This window comes from Microcaecilia unicolor, chromosome 2, assembly GCF_901765095.1.
Source record: "Microcaecilia unicolor chromosome 2, aMicUni1.1, whole genome shotgun sequence".
NCBI classification, from domain to species: domain Eukaryota; kingdom Metazoa; phylum Chordata; class Amphibia; order Gymnophiona; family Siphonopidae; genus Microcaecilia; species Microcaecilia unicolor.
Window position 1 is genome coordinate 93,827,928 of NC_044032.1, and position 25,976 is coordinate 93,853,903.

At 47.1% G+C, this 25,976-nt stretch overlaps 1 protein-coding gene across 1 annotated transcript in view; it reads right to left on the reverse strand.

The window, feature by feature from the left end:
- Positions 1-25,976, reverse strand: part of DHX29 (DExH-box helicase 29) — a 250,263-nt gene that overhangs the window by 5,663 nt on the left and 218,624 nt on the right. Inside the window, exon 27 of the mRNA XM_030193127.1 lies at positions 22,921-23,017. Coding sequence (XP_030048987.1) covers positions 22,921-23,017 — 97 coding nt within the window. The remainder of the gene's footprint in view (positions 1-22,920; positions 23,018-25,976) is intronic.

The window sequence follows — 25,976 nt, forward strand, 5'->3', positions numbered from 1 at the left end:
GCAGAGGACGGGGCCGGAGAGGAAGAGGAACACGGTCCCCCATAGGACGTAACCAGTGTGCTAACTGCCGAGAAGAAGGGCACTGGTGGGCTGACTGCCCGGAGAAGCCACGGGACCAAAAGAGAGAGGACGAGGACGACGACCGCCCAAGAGGCCCCAGACGGAGACGGGGCCGTGGTCGGGGACATGGCGAGCAACAGGAATGGCAGATGGCCTTTGACGCCACCCGGGACCATACTGCATGAAGGGACCGGGAGGGCAGAGTCCCCACTGACCCTCTGGTGGAGATCCGGGTGGGGACGCAATTAATGAAGGCCCTATTAGATACTGGGGCTCAGCGATCTGTTATCACCACTGCCATAGCCCCGGCAACGAAAGAAACCATACCGATTGTGGGGGCCTCCGGGAAGTCACTCACTGCTCCCCTCCTCAAGGAACGCCAAGTCCAAATCGGAGGGACGACGGTGTCTCACCAGTTCATACATGTCCCCGAATGCCCAGTCCCCTTGATTGGCCGAGACCTACTGTGCAAACTCCAAGCCACCTTGAAGTTTAAGACCACGGGTGAAGTAGAAGCTCATTTTGAAGATCGACCGGTGACGCTCATCTGCCCTGTGCGGGAAGAATGGAGACTACACGCCCCTCTCATTGCAGGCCCTGACGACTGCCGTTATTGCCAGGACACCCCTTTCGCACGGCAGAGGAGAGCCCTGATGGATGGGGTGCCCAACGTATGGGCAGAAGTGAACCCCGGCGGACTGGCCGTCAACGCCATCCCCATCTGGATTGAACTTAAACCAAATGCTCAAGTCGTCAACCAAGGGCAATACCACATCCCCTATGCAGCCCGGCATAGTATGCAAACTCATCTACAGAAACTCCTTCAACAAGGGGTCCTCAAACCGATCAGATCTGCATGGAACACCCCACTGCTGCCCGTTAAGAAGCCGGGAACATCAGAGTACAGACCCGTCCAGGACCTGAGGAAAGTCAACAACCAGGTAGCCGACATAGTTGCCCTTGTACCGAACCCCTACTCTATCCTAGCCCAAGTGCCAGCCCAGACCAAGTGGTATAGTGTCATTGATCTGAAGGATGCCTTCTTTTCCATCCCTCTTGCTGTCGATAGCCAGAAGTTGTTCGTCTTCACGTGGGAAGACTTACAGACTGGAAGTAAGCAGCAGTTTACATGGACCCGGCTTCCACAGGGATTCAAGAACTCACCTACCCTCTTTGGTGACCAACTTGCCCAGGATTTGAGGACGTATCAGGATGAGTATGGACCTGTCGTTCAATACGTGGACGACCTGTTGGTGGCCCGTGAAACGTACACGGACTGTGCAGAAGCCACCCTTTACCTCTTGAAAACCCTGGAAGCCCAGGGGTACCGAGCCAGCCGGAAAAAGGCCCAGATATGTGAGATCGAAGTCGAGTACCTGGGTTTTCGCCTCCGAGAAGGAACCCGGAGGCTCGGTACCCCCCGAACCCAAGCCATCCGCAACCAACCCACTCCTGCAAATAAGAAGGAATTGCGGGCATTACTAGGAGCAGCTGGGTACTGCCGGATCTGGATCATCAACTTCGCTGTTCTGACCCAAGACTTGTACGCCAAACTGAAAGGACCTGAACTCGAGGGCCAGAACCTCCAGTGGGAGAAACACGAACTGAAAGCCCTTCAGGACCTCAAGGAGGCCCTTGTGGCCCCACCAGCGCTCGGACTGCCAGATGTGACCAAGCCGTTCCACTTGTTCATTGACGAAAAGAAGGGATTGGCACTTGGAGTCCTCACCCAACTGGTCGGTACCTGGCAACGTCCTGTAGCATATCTCTCCAAGGGCATGGACAACGTGGCACGAGGATGGCCGGGGTGTCTCCGAAGCATTGCGGCGGCTTGTCTGCTGATACACGAAGCCAATAAACTGACGTTTGGCCAAACCCTCTTTGTGACTACACCCCATACCATCCGTGGCCTACTCGAGAGCCATGGACCCAGATGGATGACTAACTCCCGATTGGTTAAATATCAAGCCCTCCTGTGCGAAAACCTGGAGGTGCGGATCCTGGACACAACCAACCTTAATCCTGCTACCCTCCTTCCGGCCCCTGAACCACCACTCCACGACTGTGAAGAGGTAATGGCCACTGTACATTCTAGCAGGCCTGACCTCAAGGACCAACCCTGGCAAGGGGGCATCACCCTGTTCACTGATGGAAGCAGCCAAGTAATAGAAGGAATTCGAAGAGCTGGCTATGCTGTCGTGTCTGAGGACCATGTGATCGAGGCTATGGCTCTGCCGCCCGGAACGTCAGCCCAGAAAGCGGAACTGGTCGCCCTTACCAGAGCCCTCCTGTGGGCTGAAGGAAAAGTTGTCAACATCTACACCGATTCCAAATACGCCTTCCTCACCCTCAAGGTGCATGGAGCCTTGTACAAAGAGAGAGGTTATCTAACCGCTGAAGGGAAGGGACTCGCAAACGCTACTGAGATCTGCCAACTACTCGAGTCAGTATGGAAGCCAAAGAAAGTAGCTGTGATGCATTGCAGGGCCCATACCGGCCGGACGGACCCTATCGCCCGGGGAAATCAACGGGCGGATGATGTCGCAAAAAGGGCAAGTCGTCTCCCTTATTTTTCTCATTCCTCTGACCCTGTACTAGTCGTTCATCTCCCCACAGAGACCCCTACCTATGCCCTACAAGAGGCGGAATGGGCCCGGCAAGAGGGCCTGGAGTCACGCAATGGGTGGTGGATACTTCAGGATGGGCGCATATGGATACCCGAAGCCTTGGCCTGGACGGTGGCCAGGGAGGCCCACAACCGCACCCATCTGGGCAAGGACGCACTGGGACGCCTGCTCGAGAAGACCTACTACATCAATAAATTGTCACTCTGGACCAAAAATGCCTCCGCTCAATGCGCAACTTGTGCCCGGAATAACCAGAGGACGGGGTCCGGTCCCACGCCAGGACATGTCCTCCGAGGCACTAGTCCGTTCCACGTCTGCCAGATTGACTTTACGCATATGCCCCCAGCCAGGGGCTACAAAGCCATCCTCGTCGCTGTGTGTACCTACACCGGATGGATTGAGGCCCAGCCCAACAGAACGGAAATGGCAAAGGAAGTCACGTCCTTATTGATCCATCACCTCCTGCCAAGATACGGCCTCCCCAGACAGATAAATTCAGACAACGGTCCTGCATTTGCCAGTGAAGTTACACAACAGCTCAGTACAAGACTGGGCCTCGATTGGAAGTTGCATTGTGCTTGGAGACCCCAGAGCAGTGGAATAGTGGAGAGAGCTAACCGATCCCTGAAGAACCAGCTAGCCAAGCTATGCCAAGAAGCCAAAGCCAAATGGCCCGTCCTGCTCCCACTGGCCTTGCTGCACCTTAGGTGCACCCCCAAAGCTACAGGCCTTACTCCTTACGAGATGATGTACGCCAGGCCACCACCGCTACCCTCCTTTCCCGACTCCTTGCAGATACAGGGCGAGAGCTCCTTAGTAAAACAGATGAAGGCCCTACGCGAGGTAGTGCAGGACAACCAACAGTACACTGAGAGTGTAGGTCCCCTAGTCCTTACTAGTCCTACACACCAGTTTAGGGTGGGGGATGAAGTCTGGGTAAAGGAGTGGGATGAATCTGACTGTCTAAAGCCCAAGTGGAAAGGGCCCTCCCTTGTTCTCCTAACTACCCCAACCGCTGTTAAAATTGCAGGAAGTCCCGTGTGGATACATTGGACCAGGCTGAAACCCGCTGCGCCTACCGGCGGCACACCTAAAGTTTGGACTGCCCGTCAACATCCGGACGCTCCACTGCGGCTGACCCTGATGAGGAAGTGAACCGGGTCCATGCCTGCCCAGCAACAGGAGCTCAGCTTTTGGACCCACTGCGTCTTTGGCTCTGTGTTTATTGCAGCCTTCATCCTGAGCATCATTATCTTCTTGCTGCAAAGGCTTGGATACCTCCCACCGTACATATGATGCTGAACCTACTCCTCCTCCTCCTTTGCTCAGTCCCGAGCCATCACACCACCCTGAGCCAGAACTGTACTGAGTGCTTGCGCTCAGTACGACACCGCATAGAGGGGGGATATCACCTGGTCACCACCCTCATTCATCAATCCCAGCCTCCGGAAGGCGATTGCCGGCCCCTTCCGGTTTGTGCCATTACGACCCCGACTGGACTCCAACAATTTCACAGGTGCCTCCAGCGCAACCTCACTATCTGCCACAGCCCAGTCAAGCCAAGATACTACAATGTCACTCTCAGTGTGGGGCTCCCTCAGTATATCGGGTCTATGGGAGTCCAGGGAGATGGCATTCTGTATTACGTTAATTCCACCCGCATTATTGCCGGTGGTACTCAAACTGTAGCCACCCTTACCTTTGACGTTTGCGTTGCTATAGACAGACACCCCTGGTCCCACAAGTGCGGAAATCTAGCCTGGCGCAAGGCCTACGCAAATGATCACAAGTATGTTTGCCCCCTTACTTTAGACGGAAGATATGGATCTCCTTGGTCGTGGCTACCTTGTGCAGCAGACACCCGGACCTCGGGATGGGAACGAGTGTGTGCCTACACCGGAGGCGGATACCCCGGATGCCCCGGTCTAGGTGAAATTCGCAGAGGCTCTGACAACACCGTGCTCCTTGAATGGCCGCTAAGGGGACCTGGGACCCCCTGGAGACAAACTTGGGGTTTTGGCATCGACGGGGCCGGAGCAGACCCTATAACCTTCATCACCATCAGTCAGAGCCTTGAGGAGAAGGCACCCACCCACTATCAGACCACTGTTGTCGGGTACCAGGACGTATTCGACGAAATTGCTCGCGCTGAGGAGGCAGCGACCAAGTTCCCCATTTCTCCCGAAGCTCGGAACATGTTCCTCAACCTGGCCGAAAACATTGCCCTCTCCCTAGGAATCGCCAACTGTTTCGTCTGTGGAGGCACCGACATGGGTGAGCAATGGCCCTGGGAAGCAAAGGAGATTCACCAGCACATGTGGGACGCCCTCAACGCCAACCTTTCCCCGCCGTCCCAGGCCTTATGAATGGGCCCTGAGGACCAACATCATAGGTACCCTCTGCGCTAGCCGGGCTCCCTCGAAGCGCTATTCCGTCCCAGTGGGAGATTCCGCTTGCACGGGGGTCCTCCAGTTTAATGGAAGCCGAACCACTTGGTGGCAAACGGACAACCTGCCCGCCCCGGTGCCCATTTGGACCGAACCCACACTGAATACAACCTGGACATACGGGGGAAACGCCTCCCTCAAATGGATAGCCCCGGAGGGCTACTACTACATTTGCGGTCGCAGGGCCTATGAGCAGCTCCCAGCCCGCTGGTACGGTACCTGCCTTTTGGGCACCGTCCGTCCTAGTTTCTTCCTCCTGCCCCTGCGTGTAGGCGAGACGTTAGGTATACCTCTGTATATGGAGAAGGGGCCTAGCAACATGGGCAGACGAAAACGGTCCCCTCGAGACTTCAAACCCAAGGTCCAAACAGGTGACTGGAAGGACAACGAGTGGCCTCCAGAACGTATTATTCACTACTATGGACCGGCCACATGGGCTGAAGATGGCACATATGGGTATCGTACTCCTATCTACATGCTGAATCGCATTATCCGTCTGCAGGCAGTGCTCGAAATACTCACTAACGACTCGGCCCTTGCCCTTAATATTCTGGCACGCCAAAACACCAAATTGATTACCGCGGTTTACCAGAATCGCTTAGCTCTTGACTACCTCTTGGCCCAGGAGGGAGGGGTGTGCGGCAAATTTAATCTCAGCAACTGCTGCCTACAAATTGATGACCAGAGTCACATCATCAGAGAGATTACTGATCGTATGGTGAAATTGGCTCACGTCCCCGTCCAAACTTGGAATAGCGCCTGGGATTGGACTTCCTCTTTAACCAACTGGCTCCCGACCTCTGGGAGTCTCCAGAGCCTCCTCGTTATGGGTGGCCTATTTTTGTTGTCCTGCCTATTAATACCTTTGTCTCTCCCCTTTATTTTCAGGTGTCTCCGCTCCACCATGGAGAGCATCGCTGATCGCCGAGCAGCCGCCCAACTCATGGCTCTCCAGATGTATTCCCCCATCCCCCAATCTGATGTAGACGAAACAGAATTTTCTGGATGAAGCAAACTTTGTTCTTTCGAACACTTCACGAGCCAATGCCCTTGTGACAGCACAAGTCCGGCTACAAAGGGGGGGGGGGGGATTCCACTAGGGACCCTCCGTCTCAACCCCGGCGAAGCAACCAGCGGCTGCGCAAGAGCTTAGGGCTCCTTTTTTGCCTCCCCGCTAATGCTTCTTGTCTCTCTTTCCTTTCAGGCGTATGGAGATGATACTCTCCACCAGAATGGATGTTCAAGTATCAAAAGGGGGGAATTGTAGGAGTGGAACACTGTACTACTGGACCAACAGAACAACCTCAAGCTTTGTGCATACTGATGGACTTTACTACCTCTGTTTCTGCCTTTTGGCATACTCCATACTCGAATGTATTGGACATTTAAGCTCTCCTGTACTGTGCCTTAACTACAACTTGTCAGCTTGTGCTGCTTGCTGTCTATTAGTATAAGATGGGATGCAGGTGTATTAGATAAACAGCTTGTAACAGTAGTAAGCAAGGCTTGCACAGAAACCAGCTTGCACGTAGGTGCCACATGACTAGATGGCCTTGGAGGGTGTCGTCACCCCCCCCCCCCCCAACCTGCATCTCTGAGCCTAACGAACCTTATCTCCTTTGCTAGAAAGGAGCATTGTGTGTACAGCAAGATACTAAGTTTCGTTTCCCTTGCCAGTATCATTTCAGTATTATGACGTGTGTATGTACTGTGAACTACAAATGTGTACTGTAAGAACTACAAATGTTTACTGCGCATGTCCACTGTGATGTATAAGGGGCCTAATGCGCAGGCCCAGCAGGGAAGTATAAATGTAAGTGTCAGATGATTTGTGACACACAGTATCCTGAGAGAACTCAGTGCTGTTCATTGCTAGCAATAAAGTTGCATTGCTTTGGAACCAATTTGGCCTTTTGTCTCCTGATTCACTAGCCTGTTTCAAGAGCACTTACTGTGTTCTACTTTGGAGTAGCTAAGGCCACCCGCACTATGGATACACTAACCAGTTAGCACGGCAATAATGTCGGTGCACTAACTGATTAGTGCATCCAAGCCCATTCTCTGTCCCGATATGCCCTCCCCTCAAAACATTACTGTGCACTTATCACATGCAGTTGGCAAAATTAACTTGGAATGCTTTGGCATTTTAGCGAAGAAGAACACTGCATTATAACTAATACACAACATCGAGCATATTTACTCCCTTGAGAAAGCCTGGAAAAGAGTTGTGCAAAACGGGACCCCGTCGGACCTTAAAGATAAGTGTGCTACGATGTTATAGTTGGACAAGCAATGGATGTTTTACATAAATCATAAAAATTACAAAGATATTTTTTGAGAATAAAGCGGAATGAAGTGGAAAGAGAAGTAATAAGTGTGGATGGAGTTTTTTTGGAGCCAATGATGAACTGAAGTTTTGCTGGTTACTATGTTTTATTGAAGACATACAGAGGCTTTTTTCACCATTTATGTATTTATTTGTTACATTTGTATCCCACATTTTCCCATCTATTTGCAGGCTCAATGTGGCTTACATAGTATCGGAGAGGCGTTCGCAGACTCCGGTGTGAACAGATACAAAATGATGTTGTGCCAATATAAAGGTCCTGTGGGATAGTCAGCGGAAGAGTTGTGTTATGTCCATTACGTATTTTACTTTTGTTATGTTGCAGAGATCAGGCATTTAGGTTGGATCGGTAGGGTATGCCTTTTCAAACAGGTTAGTCTTTAGTAATTTCCGGAACTTTAGGTGGTCGTACGTTGTTTTCAAGGCTTTAGGTAATGCATTCCACAGTTATGTGCTTATGTAGAAAAAGCTGGATGCGTAAGTTGATTTGTATTTAAAGACCTTTGCAGCTTGGGTAGTGCAGATTTAGATATGTTCGTGTTGATTTAGATGTGTTTCTGGTTGGTAGATCAATGAGGTCTGTCATGTATCCCGGGGCTTCACCGTAGATAACTTTGTGAACCAAGGTACAGATTTTGAAGGCAATACATTCTTTGATTGGGAGCCAGTGTAGTTTTTCACGGAGGGGTTTTGCGCTTTCAAATCGCGTTTTTCCAAATATAAGCCTGGCTGCCGTGTTTTGGGCTGTCTGAAGCTTCTTTAAAATTTGTTCTTTGCATCCCGCATAAATTCCATTACAGTAGTCTACGCGGCTTAGTACCATTGATTGTATCAGGTTGCAAAATGTTTCCCTCGGGAAGAATGGTTTCATGCATTTGAGTTTCCACATTGAATGGAACATTTTCTTTGTTGTGAATTTCACTTGGCTCTCTAGTGTTAAGTTACGGTCCAGTATAATGCCGAGGATTTTCAGGCTGTCTGAGATAGGGAGGGTGTATTCTGGGGTGTTGATACTTGTGGGGATGTCCGCGCTGTATTGGGATGAGAGGATGAGACAGTGTGTTTTTTCTTTATTGAGTTTTAGTTGAAATGCATTTGCCCATGAGTCCATGATGTTCAAACTGAGCTTGATTTCGTTGGTAATGTCTGTCACTTTGTGTTTATAAGGAATGTATATTGTGATATTGTCTGCATAGATGAAAGGGTTAAGGCTTTGGTTGGATAAGGACTTGGCTAGTGGGGCCATCATTAGGTTGAAGAGGATCGGTGATAACGGTGATCCTTGAGGTACTCCACAGTCTGCTTTCCACAGTGATGATATGTTTGAGTTTGATTTCACTTGATATGTTCTCGTGGTTAGGAAACCCTTAATCCAGCTAAGTATATTTCCACCAATCCCGAAGTAGTCTAGTAGTCTTAGTAGTATATTATGGTTTACCATGTGGAATGCAATAGACATGTCGAATTGGAGGAGAAGGATGCTTTTGCCTGTTGCTATTTCCTGCTTGAATTTAGCTAGGAGAATTAGTATTGTTTCAGTGCTGTGGAGGGGGCGAAATCCTGATTGTGATTCGTGTAGTATTGAGAATTTGTTTATGTAATCAGTAAGTTGTTTGGTTACCAAGATTTCCATCAATTTGATTACCAGTGGGATAGATGCTACTGGACAGTAGTTAGTAATTTCATTTGTTTTTTTTCTTGGTATCTTTTGCTATTGGGGTGAGTAGGATATTACCATTTTCCTTAAGGAAGAGGCTTTGCTGAAGCATGTAATTTAGGTGGGATGTGAGGTGTGCAATGAAGCGGATTTTATGAGGTAGCTGGGACAGGTATCTAGTTGACAGTGAGTGTTGGAGAACCTACTAATCGACTGGGTAACTGTTTTGACGGTAAGAAGAGCGAAGTTTGACCAGGTTCGATCAGCTGGGTATTCTCCGAAGGTTGTGTCTAGCTCATTAAGGAAGTTTTCAATATCGGCGTTGTCCTGAGGTAGAGTGTTGCGTAGGTTTACAATTTTATCATAGAAGTACTTAGCAAGTTTGTCTGCAGATGGAATGTCTGTATTTGTTGTAGTGACCGAGGTGGTGTCTAGGAGTTTGGTCACGAGTTGGTATAATTTCTTCGAGTCTTTGTAATCTGTCCCTATTTCAGTTTTAAAGTATGATCTTTTGGTCTGTCTTATTGCGTATTTGTATTTTATTTGGGTTTGTTTCCATGTGTTGAGTGTATGTTCATCGTTTGTTTTTTTCCATGTTTGTTCGAGTTTCCTGGTATGAGTTTTTAGTTTTTTCAGATCATCATTGAACCATGGTATCGAGTTAAGCTTACGTGAGGTTCTTGTTCGTAAGGGTGCTATTTAATCTAGTATGTTTTGCACCTTTTATCCCATTCTATGAGGTAGTATATGGAGTCCGTTTGTGCTGTCCAATCGTTATTGTATATCTGTTGCCAGAATGTTTTCGTGTCTACTTGATAAATCTCTCTTTTCTGTTCCCTTCTCCTCTACTGCTAATTCCAGACTCTGTTCCTTTTATCTTGCTGCACCTCACGCCTGGAATAAACTTGCTGAGCCTGTAGGTCTAGCCCCCTCTCTGGCCGTTTTCAAGTCCAAACTTAAAGCCCACCTCTTTACCACTGCTTTTGACTCCTAACCACTGCTCACTTGCCCTGTCCTTTTATCCTCACCTCTTTATTCCCTTACCCTTAATTGTTCTGTCTGTCTTATCTAGATTGTAAGCTCTTTGAGCAGGGACTGTCTTTTGTGTATGGTGTGAAGTGCTGCGTATGCCTTGTAGCACTATAGAAATGATAAGTAGTAGTAGTACTTGACCGCTTGTGCTGTAGGTTGTGTGCTCTTGTGTACAGTATGAACCCTTCTTCAACCAGTTTAGGGATAAATTTAGTTTGTAGTGATCTGTCCATGGTATTTCTGCCCATTTGATATCTGTTATTATTAGGTTCTGGTCAGTTGAAAGTTTTTGTGTGAGATTAGGTTGAGTGTGTGCCCTTTGACGTGGGTTGCTTGCATATGTGGCCATTTAAGATCCCATAAGTGGAGGAATTCCTTACATTCTTGTGTGTAGGTCGAATTTGGGTCCTCTAGGTGAAGGTTAATGTCTTCCAATACTAGTATGTTGGGGTTGGTTACACATGTGTTTGAGATGAAGTCCATGAAGCTAGTCTGGCCTTCATTCCAATTACCTGGTGGTCTGTAAAACAAGACACAGTTCAACTGATTGTGTAGGGATTTGTTGTAGATTCTGAATGAAGCAATTTCTAGTTGAGGTGTTATGGACTCGGCAGTGGTTTCGGTGATAAAGTGGGAACGATAGATTAGTGCTATGCCTCCACCTCTCTTGTCCTTCCTGGTCCAGTGTGTGATTTTGTATCCTGGAGGGCACAGGTCTAGGATTATAGGGTCCTTTTGGTCATGGATCCAGGTTTCAGTGATGAAAAGTAGGTCAAGGTTTTCTGACGTGATCCATTCTGTTAGTATTGCTGTTTTGTTTACTGCGGATCTGGCGTTGGTATAACCCACTTGAATTGCTTGGTATGGGTCTTTTGTGTTTGGTGTTGTGTGGATTTTTATTAGTCGTTTCTTTATTGGTGTGATTTTGGTAAGACCTTTCTTTCCCTTCTGTTGTGGTTGTCTGCATGTTGTTGTTTTTCCTTTATTTAAATTGTTGTCAGTTTGATGAGATGTGGTGTATCCGATCAGTCTTTGATGAGTATGTAATATGGGTATGATGTTGCTTTCTGCAAGTGGGGTGGTAAGAGTTATGTGGATCAATGTCAGGGAGTAAATTACTAGAAGTAGTTTGAAGGTATTCATTTTGGTTTTGGTCACTGTGGGTTCCCAATAGGCTGTGTTCTGATGATAGGATGCGTGATAGGACTTTGTTCTTGGGTTTGGGATCTGTTGTGGCATGGGCTTGGCGTTGCTACCCTCTCCGGATGCTGCTCCTGCCTTCACGGCCTTGCGCAGGAGGCCCTGTAGATTCTGTGGCAGCTATTTCTCTCAGTTCCTCCATCTGCCATCCGCTGCGTTCCTGTTAATAGAAGTCTTCTGCCTTCCTCTGCCATAGAAGGAGACTAGCAGTCGATCGGTCCTTTTCAGCAGTGTGGCAGCAGCAGCCCAAGACCTCGGCTCATTCGTCCCCGTGGACAAATGCTGGAGCCACGCCCTCCCCAAAGGAATTGTCAGCCGTACTCCGTCCCAGCTCCGCAGCTGCGAGACTCTCCGCGGGAAGCCGCCGCCTCAAAATTCCAACCGTGGCACTCTGCAGGCCCAGGAAGAGGAACTCTTGGAAGCAGTGCACCTAAACAAATGCGCAACTCACCGTTGTCGTGAGCCAGCAGCGATAATGAGAAGAGAAGCACGCAAGCAGCGATGCTGAGAAAAGAAGCAGCATGCAATCCAGAAGCACCTCTCCTTCGCCAGTGGATGGACTGCTCTCACCGCGGTCATTGGTGTGTGCGGCGCAGGACGGTCAGCAAAACTGCTCCCTAGTCATACTTCTGTCAGTTCAATGGCCGCATGAACGACGTACTTGCCCTCCACCCCCCCTGCAGCCCCGGGCCGGCCGGCCGACGCTCCTCCCGGTATGCAGCGGGGCTGGGGGTGCCGCTGACAGGCCAGCAGTGCCAGAGGCGTGAGCGGCGCCGGTGGGTGTTCCTCCTTGCACGTAACAAGGCCAAGGGTATAAACGGGTGCCGAGGTTCGGACCGGGACAGCGCCGCAGCTGGGGGGAAGCTGCTGTCGACTCCCGGCCCAGATATGAGAGAGAAGGCCCGGGTCAGCAGCGCCTCCCGCTTCACCCTCTAGGCGAGACCGCCTGTCCGGACAGCCTGTCGAACCTCCACGTCCTCGTCTGGATCCAACGGTCACGTTAAACGGTCCCGACCCCAGCTGGTCACTCACAGGGTCCTCGGAGCTAGCAGCTCCCGTGACCTTTTCGTCGGTGGCCATCTTGTTGTTTGATTTTCTTCCTCACTTGTGCATAGATTTTGTTGTAACACAAACAGTTTAAACCACATTTGATATTTGGTGTCCCATGTTGTTCCAGTTTTGCTGCGTTACGGAAACAAGAAGTGGTTTGTTCTGAATCATGTACACAGAGAAAAGAAATCTACTGGAAACTGGTACTAGACCAAGGAAGTGCTTCAGAAAAGTCAAGTTCATATGTCCAGAGTCCTCAATCTTACACCCATGTGATCAGGCTAGACCAGCAACATGAAGTTTACTGTTTTTTTTTTTTTTTTTAAATTTTTGAAACTGCTCAGTTCATTTGAGGAAAGATCATATGCCCAAGATATGAAGACACAGGAAATTTGACATACTTTATTGTGGAAATCAAGAAACTATATTTTATCCTTGTCAAAAGCTATGCAGTGAGAGATTGATGTTGGTGTGGAATAACAATCCCTGGTTTTGTGCAATGGAAGGGTAGGTAAGTACTTGATTCTGGCCAGTGGCGTGTGGTCAGGCCCTTCAAGGGATTCACTGAATCCCCAAGCCCTGCTTTGACACTGTCCTCTTTCTATCTTTTTTTTGTTTAATATTTCTTTTTGTAAAATTTGCAAGATCTTTTTTCCCCTTTCACCACTGATCCAACATATCACCTGCTCCCTGCCCCCCTCCAAGATCTGAGCACCTCCTCCCTCCCTCCCTTCCCCATAGGTGTAATGCTTCTCCTCCTCCTTCCTTAATTGCTCCCCCTAAGTTCTTCAAACCTGACTGATTGCCAGTGTGGCAGTGCTGCCTGGGCTAGCCAGGGCCTTTCCCTCTGCCGCATCCTGGCCCTCTGATGCAACTTCCTGTTTACACATGGGCAAGACATGGCAGACAGTAGGATCTGGGCCATACTGCAATGGAGTGTAGATGAGAGATAAGAAGATGAGTTCAGGGAATGGGGGACTAACAAAGTGTGTGAAAGATTGTGGTGGAGAGGGGATAGGAGACTGGGGAAGGAGAAAGACAGAGGGGGCAATGGGAGTGCTGGAGAGGGAATGAGAGGGATACTGAAAAAGCCAGTAGGGAATGGAATTTGATATACTGCCTTTCTGTAGTTACAATCATTAGAAAAATTAAATGCTCAGACAAAGGTAGAAAAGAAAAAAAAAAAGTATTTAATACTTTTAAGGACTGAGATGTGCCTTTGCGAAATGTACATTTTTTTCTGTTTTTGTATTTTGCAGAGTACAGAAGAAAATACATTTGCGTTTCTCTTTTACCAGTATTTGCACTGCTTATAGAATCTGGGAATGGAATTTGATATACTGCTTTTCTGTGGTTACAATCATTAGAAAAATTAAATGCTCAGACAAAGGTAGTAAAGAAAAAAAAGTATTTTTATCTCATACTTTTTAAGGACTGAGATGTGCCTGCTTTGCGAAATGTATGTTTCTTCTGTTTTTATATACATAAGTACATAAGTATTGCCATACTGGGAAAGACCAAAGGTCAATTGAGCCCAGCATCCTGTTTCCAACAGTGGCCAATCCAGGTCACAAATACCCGGCAAGATCCCAAAAATGTACAAACCATTTTATACTGCTTATCCCAGAAATAGTGGATAGTGTATAGAGAATACAGTTCTATTTCTCTTTTACCAGTATTTATAGAATCTGGCTTTCTTGGAGGTCTTCAATTCAGTTTTTACCTGCATGTTTTTTGTGGTTCCCTATTCTGTATCACGTGAGGGTCTGTCTGGGTTCTGCATATGTGACTGAGGTGAAGGATTCTGCTAGCATGTAGTGTTTGTGTAGGAATATGTAACAGTCCAGCTTGTTCCAGTTTCTTAGTAACAGGTATTTTGGAGCTCTTGGGCCTATAGTAATATTTATAGCACTGTCTTTTCATGGGTGCATTAGGGCTGTTATGTTAAGTTTTCTGTATAGGTTTGGATAGTCTTTTTGCAGGGTTTTGAGTTATTTCACAACAGGTATGGCCCTATTTGAAAACAGGCTCTGGGGCAAGAGCTGCCTCACCTAAAATAAAATTCTCAGGACTAGTTGTCTCCACATCCTGTAGAGTTACCACACAAAGGAGCGTGGTGCTGTTCCTGAGGTGATGATCACAATTTGAATATTTTTGTATGGTGAGTTGTGATACAGAACTGGCTTCAGGGTTTATACTGAGATTCTGATCAAATCTGTAGAGCAGTGGTTCTCAATCCTGTCCTGGAGCATCACTAATTCGGTTTTCAGGATATCCACAATGAAGAAGTATGCGAGAGATTTTCATGCCTCTACCTCCATTATATGCTAATCTCTCTCATGCATATACCCATTAGAGCTATCCCAAGAACCCAACTGGCTGGTGGTCCCCCAGATCAGGTTTGAAAACCACCACTGTAGAGAATCCAGAAGCTTCACTCCCATACTGAAGAATTTGTTGAATGATAATATGAATTAATAATGACAGTTTTATTGAGTAGCAGAAACTAGCGGGGGAGGGGGGGGGAGAGAGAGTTCTTTATGTATAAAAGGCCCTGGTGTCTTATATTTTTAATTTGAGGGAAAGAGGAATTTGATGGGCAGAAATGTCATTCTGACTTGCCACCCCAAATATTTCTGCCTAGATATGCCACTAGGGACAGAAAAAATGCTGGACATGGGGGTTATGGACAAAAAAGGAGATGCTGGGCATTGGGGGTGATGCTGGACATGGAAGGATAGGGAAACAGGAATGATGCTGAACAAGAGAGGGCCAGGGGACCAGAAGGGGCAATGCTGAACACAGTGTGGAGGGGACATGGACACAGATGTGACATTCCTGGTCAGGGAAGATAGGGACAAAGGAAGGGCAAATGTTAGATATGAGGGGAGGATAGGAAATGAGAAAGGAGATGCTGAATGTTGGTAGAGGATAGGGACATAGAGAAGGGAGGATAGGGAAACACAGAACAATGAAGGAAGATAAAAGACCATATGGCCTATCCAGTTGCTCGTCCATGCCACCCACTATCCCCCTTTCTCTCTAGAGAGATAGATGCTGAAACTAAGGGCAGAATAGGGACATGGAGGGCAGATGGATGATGGGCATGGAGAAGAAGAGGATGCCAAATGGAAAGGAGACACATACAAGAGAGTGTAAGAGAAGCCAGAGGAAAGTAGACCCAGAGATTGGTACCAATACAATGAAAAGAATAAGATGATCAGACAATACAGGGACAAAAATTAATCTTATTTTCAATTTATTGATTAGAATTTGTCAGTTTTTGAACATACAACTGCAGAGCTGGTATTAGACATGGGTGGAGCTCAGTGCAGAAATCTGGGAGAGGACCAAAAAGCCCACTACCAGGCTGCACCTTCTTCAGGTTCAGGCAGGCTTGGGGTTCTCTGGTCGAGGGCAGTTGCCCTGGTTGCATCCTTCCCCCTCCACCTAACATCATCCCTGACATCTGCTGTCTTTACACTTTGCGCTGCACAGGAAGAAATGCATCTCTTTCCACTTCTCTAATGCCTTGCTGTATGCAAGTCTGGCTTCTTGTTTTAATCTGTCTATATATTTCTGCTGTATTTCTAATTTGTGTTAGTTATTCTGTATTTGGTACTGTGTTCGTGTGTTTGACCAAGACAGGTATTGTTTTAGCATAAATTTTCTATGTAGCAATCTGTAGTAATTTCATTGTTCAGTTTTCCCAGTAGATATATTGAAGTTCTATGCCAACTGAAATATTATGGGCCGATGATCAGAAGCAATGCAGACGCTAGAAGCTGTTAGCGCCATACTAGCGCCTGCATTTGCTATCCGCCCATGATCACACCCCTGAGCCAGTGAAACAATGCGCTCACTGGCTCTGAACGCAACTAGAATGCAAATGCATGCAAAACAGGGCTAAGCCTATTCATCCCCAATGATAGCGACCAGCGCGCCAAAGACTGGCTCGCTGGCCACAGCAAATCCTACACCAGCTCGGAGCTGGCATTAGGGTTTGCAGACCATTGGGGAGGAATGGTGAGCCCTGTCCAGCATGCATTTGCATGCTAGCAGGCCCCCATTCCCCCCCAATGCAGCAGCCCCCGCAGGAAGTCTGAGCCGAGTGCCCCCCCCCCCGCCATCAACAGGGGGCTGGAGTTCCAGCGGACCTCCGGTCCCCCCGACACAGGTTTGTGGGGGGGGGGGGGGGGGGGGGGCTGGAGATCTGGTGGGTCTCTAGCCCCTCTAACCCCCCTCAACATCCCTCGGATGTCCCTGGTGGCCCAGTGGGCTGCGGGTAAATCCTTGTAGGAGACTAGATATCTTCCACAACTGTCTAAAGGTTGTGGCTGTAGGCTCCCAACTGGACCTCTGAAGAGACACATGTTGTCATCTTTACCTTCGGACTGGGCCACTATGGATGTTATGACATACCCTATATCCTGTATCCTTGAGCAATGTGTCAAACAGCTGTATTAATATGTTGTAGGCTCCACTCAAAGCTAACTCTTTTCAGCTAGTTGTTTGAGCATACTGAGCCATGAAAGTGGCTCAAAGGAGGGAGCAGATTCTATATAAGTCTTAAGAAACTGAAAAGTCTGATGGCCTTTGCTGTGCAGCCTGGCCACCAATGGTTTGTAAAACTCCATGGTCTTTGTGTCCTTTGAGGAGCCAGACAGTTCACCAGCAGGGAAGGCTCTGGACCTGTCCTTTGAAGCCCAAACTAAACTGGGCAGCATTTACATTTTTGGTTGGAAGGCGAGGATTGCTTGTCTTTCCAAAACCAAGCTTAAGGTGAGCTACATTTCAAGTATGGTACATATTTCCTTTCTCTAGAGAGCTTACAATCAAAGTGTGTGCCTGAAGCAATGGAGTGAAGTGACTTATCCAAGGTCAAAAGCAGTGTCATTGGAAGAAATAGAATCTGAATCCTAACTTTCCTGGTTTTCAGCCTGATGCTCTAAACACTAGGTTACTCTTCAATTATTGTACTGATGTTATAGCCAGAGTTATTGTGGACATGTTCCAAACACCTGTGCAAAAACTTTAGGAAGATTGGTAATAGATATATTCTTTGCATTTGAACTTGAAGTTGCCGACCTGCTTCTTTGCCAACTTTAGAAAATTAAAGTGAAATCATTGACAAGTTTCTTTTTTTGATAAAATGTAATGGGACTCATTTTCAAAGAACTTATACTTATAAAGTTCCATAGATTGCTATAGAGGCGTATTTTCAAAGCACCAAGACTTACAAAGTTACACAGAGGCATATTTTCAAAGCACTTTGGGAGGCTAAGTTCCATAGGTTTCTATGGAACTTTGGGAGGCTAAGTGCTTTGAAAATGAGCCTGACAGTAACCTATGGAACTTTGTAAGTCTAAGTGCTTTGAAAATGAGTCCCTATGTAATTTTGTAAGTCTAAGTGCCTTCTTGCCTTCTTCAGTCACATGGGACCTGCAGTTGATTAAAACAAAAAGCATAAAGAATGCAACTCCTAGGCGAGATGGGAGGGTATAAGAGAATACTCGTCCTGCTGTCCTCAGAGAACGCCTGCTACAGGTGAGTAACTTTGCTTTCTCCAAGGACAAGCAGGACACAGGTTCTCACATGTGGGAATCCCTAGCTACCAGGCTCACTGAAAATAATGGACAATAGGGACTTGAAACAGCAAGGCCACCCAGAACCAATAACACTAACAACAAAAGAGTCCTGTTGTGAAGGTGAAGCCTGGAACAGAAAATACTTGGCTTAGAAGGGTAGAGCTGGATTACAGACTCCAAACAAATTCTGCAGAACTATCTGACTAAATCAGCTGTTGCGTCAGGTATTCTGCTCAAGGCAGTAATGAGATGTAAATGTGTGGACACAATCTCTTTCAATGGAGGCTGACTTCAGATGGGCTACTGACACCACCATGGCTCTGACATTGTGAGCTGTGACTTCTAGAGTTAGCCCAAAATGGGTATATGTGAAAGAAATGCAATCTGCTAGTCAACTGGATAAAGTGCATTTACCAATGGCTGCCTCCATCCTGTTTGGGCTAAAAGAAACAAAAACCTGGGTGCACTGTCTATGGGCTTTAATTCACTCCAGGTAGAAGGCCAAGGCTCACTTGCAGTCCAAGGTGCGCTGTGCACTCTTGCCAGGATGGGCATGAGGTTTCAGGAAAATTGTGGAAGAACAACCAGACTGGTTAAGATGAAAACTCTGATACTACATTAAGAAGGAACTTAAGATGTGTGCAGAGAACTACTCTGTGTAAGGTGGATTAGCTACTAAGACCTGAAGCTCACTGACTACAAGCTGAAGTGACTGCCACCAAAAATAAGACTTTCCCGGTGAGGTACTTCAGATGACATAGATCAAGTGGCTCAAATGGAGCTTCATCAGCTGGGTGAGGATGACGTTGAGGTCCCATGACACTAGAGGTTTGATAGGAGGCTTGTCAACAGCATGAATTGAACAACTAAGAAAGGGTTTCAACCCAATCCTCCTTAGGGCACACCTAGCCAGTCGAGTTTTCAGTATATTCCTATTGAATTCAATGGGATATCTGAAAACCCCAACTAGATAGATGTGCCCCGAGGACTGAGTTGAAAACGTCTGAACAAGGCTGTACAGAGATGGGCATAAAATGTTTTGTACTGTTTTGGATGTGGGATGTTCCACGTTGGTCGATTCTGCTCTTAAAAGAGGCAAAAGCTCAAGGCCTATGCCTGAGCTCCCCCAGGCAGGGATTCTGGTACTTTGGAGTCTTTTGGGAGGAAGGTATTTCAAGATTTGATTCTCATTTCCTGCATTCAGTCTTACTAGCTCTACACAAGCATCTTCTTGAAGAACGTAGGAGGCAGTGCGCGCACGTTTGTGGACACTCTCCTCCTTGGAGAAGGCCAAAGAACTTTGCCAGATAGCCATGAAGCAGGAGTGTTGTAAGTACATTTCTAGGGCCATTTTTGATATGGCATCTAGACTTCACAGACTCTCAAGGCTTAATGTTTCAGACCTGGAACCAGTATTTCAGGAAAATCTGGTAGACGTCCCTTGCCGAGGAGACAATCTTTTGGGGGACACGTAGGAGGAGGTGGCAAACCTACTACTCTTCATCCCATCTTCAGCAACAGGCCCAGCCTCCATGCTCTCGTCTTGAGAACTCGTTGGGACTTTTGGGGCCTCTGCTGCCCAGTGTAAGCAGGTGATGAGTTTTTGACTGGTTCCAGCACAGAACAGACGCCATCAAAGTGCCAATTCTGGACCATCTGCCAGTAGGAGAGAAGCTGAATTTTTTTTCCAAGACAGATCCCAAAAACTGCTCTTGAATATGTCAGAATAAGTGACATACAAGGCTATGGTCTATCTCTAACGCAAATGTTAATACCATAGTCACGCTCTGAGTGATGATTTCAAGAGAGGTTTCCAAAAAATTAGTCAAATCCAATGTTTGAAGTTCATCTCTCCTTTCTTTCTGGCTTGGCCTTGCTGGCCCAGATAAATAAGCTCTCACAATTGAAGGCATTGTTTGCTCAGTCAAACCAAAATTTTCCCTAAGATAATTTTCTCAGCATATCCACCAGACTTGGGAAAATTCAAAAATTAATTATTTCACCTCTGCTGATTTTCAAAACAGTCCAGTTTACGGTGAACCATAAACTTTTCTTTAATCATCACTGAATTTGTCTTTTCCAATGATATTATCTTAATTTCTAATACATTTACTTTGGTGGACAACTGATCTAATTGTAGAGAATGGGCAGCAAACTCTTGAAAACCTTCATTAACTTTATCAATAAGTCTATCAGTTACTGTTAATAATGAAGAATTACCGGCCTGAATAGCATCCCACGGTGACTGTAAAGTCACAAAGGTAGGTCTCACTGATCCCTGAATCCTGGAGGGAGCTTCTCCAAACGTTCCAAACAAGGCTGCTAGATGTTTCTACTGTGGCAATTGTAGAGGACTCAGCAGCAGGAGATCCCTTTAAGTGTAGGTATCAGTGTCTCACCCATTCCAGGAGCAAACCTCTGCACTTCTCCTTGACAACTTCCACATCCGAGGTGCAGGGGAGATGTTCTCAATTTGGAGCTAAAGAAAACCCCATCGTTTATACTGTGCTCCGCCAAGCCTCCCAGCATCACCTTTGAAGCAGGAACAACTTCAGAATGTGCAACAGGAGTCTGGAAACCCTCAAGAGTTGCCTTCCACAGTGCTAGGGACTGCCTGGTCTCTGAGGGAAATGACCTGGTTTTTACCCCTTCTCTTCCCCATTAGAACCAAGGTAAGAGTGCAGTACAAGCAAGCAAAAAAGCAGAAAAACCCTCCAAGCCTCTATGCAGCGTCTCTAACCAGCACCATTCCCTCCCCTTAACCTACAACAATGGCTTCTGCCAATGCACTCAAAAAGATGATGAGAGCTCCTCAGGGGGAGACAGTTCTGAAGGCAGGCCAAGGGACCTCTCCTCCAAGAAGTCATCCGGCTATTCCTCAGATTGTTGAGTGCTCTGACTCAGCAAAATATTCCTCATAGGATGCCTGAGTCTGTGGCTGCCTTGGTCTACTGAGCACATGGCCAGGCTCTGAGCAAGAGTGCCGAGGTACAGATCCTCTCTTGGACTCTAGGGTCGCTGTTCCCCTGATGGGCTGGAAAGGAGAACAGCATCAGTTGGTGTTGGTTCAGATGCTTGGTGAAGGACCAGTATCGATGATCACCCAACAGGCAAAGCTGGATCTCCTGGGATGACATGGCACCATAGTCAGTGCAGGTGTCTTCGATGACTCCATGTGATACCGAGCTAGAATGTTCCAGCTCCTCCTGTAACATGACCCTGAAGAACTCCTTGAGGGCAGGCATTAGTAAAGGAGGGGCCGGTACTGGTATGGAAACAGCCTCATAAGATGTTGGAGCCGAACTGGAGGTGGGATCCCGGCTTTGGGGAGACTAGTACATTGGCACTGCTTCCACAGAGGTGAAGCAGTTCTCACGGCGATGACGCTTTTCAAGTACCAGTGAGGCTGGTGTTCTAGAGCTCCTGGCAGCAAAAAGAGTTATTTTAATAAAGGCTGTTTGTTGGATTGCACATCATTTCACGTGTCTTTACTCCACCCTTTTGTTTGCTGCTATTCTCCTGCAGAGTATAGGACTTCTTTTTTGTTTTCCAGAGCTCCTGGCACCATGCTTTGAGGAGGACTGATGCTGGTGCTTCTTTGGCTTTGCCTAGCATCAGAGTCCTTTGGTGCTGACAAGGATTCGGAATCCACATGAGTTCTCAGAGTCAGGTCTGATGACGTTTGACCTGAGTGTGTGCTACCGTTACCTGATGTCGAGATAGGGGGGAGAGCTGTTCAATATTTATGTGTCTCCATTGTCCAGTGCAGCTCCAGAAGCCATGGGAACCGATGACTCTGATGCTGATGGACCGGATTTCTGTGTGCCAAAAAGTCTTTCACTGAGGACCTCTCAACTTTGTGCTCAAATACAGAAGAGAACCCCCAAAAGTTCTTCTTTTTTTCTATTAGTTTATTACCTCCCCGAACCCCCCCCCTTTGTTTGTTTGTCCTTTTTCAGTTGCTTTATTTTTTTGCGTCTTACAGCTGTTTTAGGCCTAAACTTCCTGCTAGGATTAAAATAAAATAAAAATCCTCAGCCACTGAGCTACTTTGCCCATGATATACCAGAAACCTGCCAGTTTAAATGGTGAAAATTATGTCCTCTAATTGTGCTCAAATACAGAAGAGAACCCCAAAATTAGAGGACATAATCAGGGCCCTGACAGGTTAGGCACATGTCATGTGGATCAGGCATAGATATGGTCCTAACACGGAATGCTCACCATTTAAACTGGCAGGTCTCTGGTACATCATGGGAAAAATAGCTCAATGGCTGAGGATTTTTATTTTATTTTAATCCCAGCAGGAAGTTTAGGCCTAAAACAGCTGTAAGACGCAAAACAATAAAGCAACTGAAAAAGGACGCACAAACAAAGGGGGGGGGGGGGGGTCGGGCAGATAATAAACTAATAGAAAAAAAAAGTCCTGTGTACTCACAAAGAAAAAGGCAGGAAGGCAAAAAAAAAAAAAAAAAAAAAAACCTCTCTGAAGACAACTTGCTTCAGTGATAGTAACGCTCCTTAGAGAAACTGAAACTGTGGGTCCGACGTGACTTGGGCAGACGAGAAGGCACTTGCGTATGCATGGCTGGGACCTGCTAAAAGCTTCTAGAATTTACATCGACACCAGGGCTCCATCGGCAACGTCACTCACATGTGAGAATCTCTGTCCTGCATTTTCTTTTCTGTGTACTGAACTAAAAGAAATCTGCCCAATTTGTTCCATTAGGCTACAAATCATTGAAAACAGACTGTAGTTTGCAGTGCTGTACTAATTAGAATGCCCAATACTGCACTACACAATAAGAAGTTAGTTGCAAGCAGATACACACATATACTTTCTTCCATGTTTGCGCTCTGTATACATGCAAAGTTATATAACCATTTGAGAGTGCAACAACAATAAACTTACCTTCAAGTGACATTTTAGGATTTTCAAGTTTTTTCCTTAGAACTGATTCAATTAGCACCCGCAGCTGTTTAAAAATGACAGCGATCTTTACTGGGGCCTATTGTAAACAAGAGAGAAAGAGAGTATTAAAATCTATTTTGGGTTTTTCATTCATTACTAGTAAAAAAGGCCCGTTTCTGACAGAAATGAAACGGGCTCTAGCAAGGTTTTCCTCGGAGTGTGTATGTTTGATAGAGTGTGTTTGACAGTGACTGTGTGTGTGTGAGAGAGAGAGATAGAATGAATGTGTGAGTGTGTGTGTGTGTGAGAGAGAGTGAGACTGTCTCCTGTGTCCCCTGCCCCCCCTTTCCAGCCACTCAGCGATTGTTGTATCTCCCCTGCTCCCCTTCCAGGCACCCAGCGATTCTCCTCCGTCCCCTACCCCCCCTGTAGCCACCCAGCGATTCTCCTCGCTCCCCTGCCCCCACTCCAGCCGTGTGTGTGTGTGAGAGTGAGTATGTGGAAGACAGAGACAGTGAAAGTGTGTGTGTGTGTCTGTGTGAAAGTGTGACTGAGAGTGAGTTAAGAGAGAGAGTGAGAGTGTGTATATGTATGTGTGTCTGTGTATGTATGACACAGAGAAAGTGTGTGTGTGTCTGTGTGAGAGAGTGTGTATATGTGTGTGTGTGCGCGTGTCTGTGTGAAAGAGAATGTGCGAGGCTAGTGTGAAAATGAAGAGACAGCAGCAAAAGTTTGCACAGCAGAGCACAAGCATTTGAGCCAGTTGTTACCTTATCTCCCCTGCCGTCCCCTCCATACCCAAAGATTCTTTTTTTGTCTTCCATCCCCTCCGTGTCCCGTGTGTGTGAGAGAGAGAGAGAGATGCTAGTAGTCCCTGTGACAGTGGAGGGACAGTTGCTCCTTATAGGCAGTTGAGAGTGAGAGAGAGTGAGAGAGAGTGTGCATGTGTTTTTTTTCCTCCCCTCTCATCTCCTCCGTGTCCCTTGTGTGTGTGTGTTTGAATACAACGGTTTATTTTTTTTTATTTCTCAAGTATAGTGAGAATGTGTATAAGTGTGTGTGTGTGTGAGAGAGAGAGAGAGAGAGTCAGAGAAAGTGTATGTGTGTGTGAGAGTGAGTGTGTTGAAGAGAGAGACAGTGAAAGTATGTGTGTGTGTCTGTGTGAAAGAGAGACAGTGAGAGAGTGAGAGTGTGTATATGTATGTGTGTCTGTGAAAGAGAGTGTGCAAGGCTAGGGTTCAAAATGGGAAGACAGCAGCAAAATGTTCCATAGCAGAACACAACCATTTGAGCCATTTCTCAGTTGTAGGCAGTTAAGAGAGAGAGAGAGATAGTGAGAGAGAGTGTGTACGTGGTGGTTTTTTTTCCTCCCCTCTCATCTCCTCCCTGTCCCTTGTGTGTGTGTGTGTGTTCTAGAGAGAGTGAGAGAGAGAGGTTAGTTTGGATGTTAGAGATGCAGTGAGAGGCAGCTGTGGGAGGGGGGAGTATTTGAGGGAGTCTGCCACTCTCCTTGTTCTGTGAGCCACATGTGATGTTACTGAGGTGCAGCCAGGCATCAACTCCTTGTGAGAAACTTCTCTGACCTGCCTTCTGTGATGTGTGCTGCTGTTGATCGTATCTGTGGTCTCGGGACAGCCTGTCTGCTGACACCATCACCGAGCCTGTCTGCGTGGCTTGAGTGTTGAAAAGCAGCAGCAACAATAATGAAAAAGACCTGCCTTTCTCCTAGCCCGATCGTAGCTACTGTTTAGTGTTTTTTTTTTTAATTGGTGGCTCGTGCCAGAAGGCAGATTAATGATCGTGTGAGGACGACATTTTCATGCAGTTGGTAACAGTAAAAAGAAAGACGTATGGTGCCCTCGAGATGAATTAAGTGTATTGTTTTGCGATGTTGTCAGTGTTCAGGCTGCATTTTCACCTTTTCGTAGAAATCCTGAGTTTCATCAAAAGGAGATCAGACTGACAGGCGGTCTCAGCGTCTTGTTCTTGAGGACATACCTTTGACACCTTTGCTGCATCAGCATGCAAGCGCTAGTTTTTTGAGTGTTAGGGAACTTGTTTTAGTCATCTCACATTGGTCGTCTGTGCAGCCGCTCCTCCTCTCCCCTTTGACGTCGTTGGCTGCACTTCTCCGGGGTTTTCTCCAGGGGCAGTGACGTAAGGAGAGAGGCTGAGCGGCTGCAGGGACCTGGCAGTCTGAGATGGTTCTGAACGGAGGTGCATTGTATGAGTTGTTTTTCCTGTGGCCCCGTCCCCCCCACCCGTCGTCGATGTTGGTGAATTGCTCCGCCTCCGCCCTCAACGTCATAACGTTTGACGCGAGGGCGGTGAATTGCTCTGCCTCTGCCCTCAACGTCATAACGTTTGACGCGAGGGCGGGGCCCAGAGACTGTGTTTTTCGAGGCTTCAGAGCTTCGAACATACGAACCTTGGCTTCAGTGACGTCAGAAGCCAATAGAACGTTGAGGGTGAGTTTTATAGGGAGCAGGTGGGCGTGGCTGAGTACTGAGGGAGAGTAGTCCCAATAGTAGCCTAGCCTACCAGGAGGACAGGAGTTCAGGGCTTCACTGCCACAGATGGAGTGAGCTTCAGAACTCTGAGGGGGGATTTTATTTATATAGATATGTCTATTAAAAATAATACAAATACCTAATTATGCATGATGGGAAAAACTAGAGGTGCACCTGCAGAAAATAACTAATGGCAATCAGCATTCTTAGAGCTTGTGATTCTAGGGGTTTGTAAACGGCAAACTGAGGTGTTTATTGTAGAAACAATGTTTTGCTAATATAGGGTTTTGCTAATATAGGGTTAATCATTCTTACAATTTCTAAAGAGGAACAGTTCAGCTCTGACCTTGTAAGTAAAACTGAATGTTCTTAGATATGCTAATAGTCTAGAACTGTAACATGTTGAAAATGTACACACAGACACTGTGAAGCTTCATGTAGGCCTTGTAGAAAAAGACATATAAGAGCAGAGGGGAGGAATTTTAGGTTAGACAAACCTCCTGACTGATGTTGGATTTCTTTGTCTCTTCTTGCAAGAATAAATTT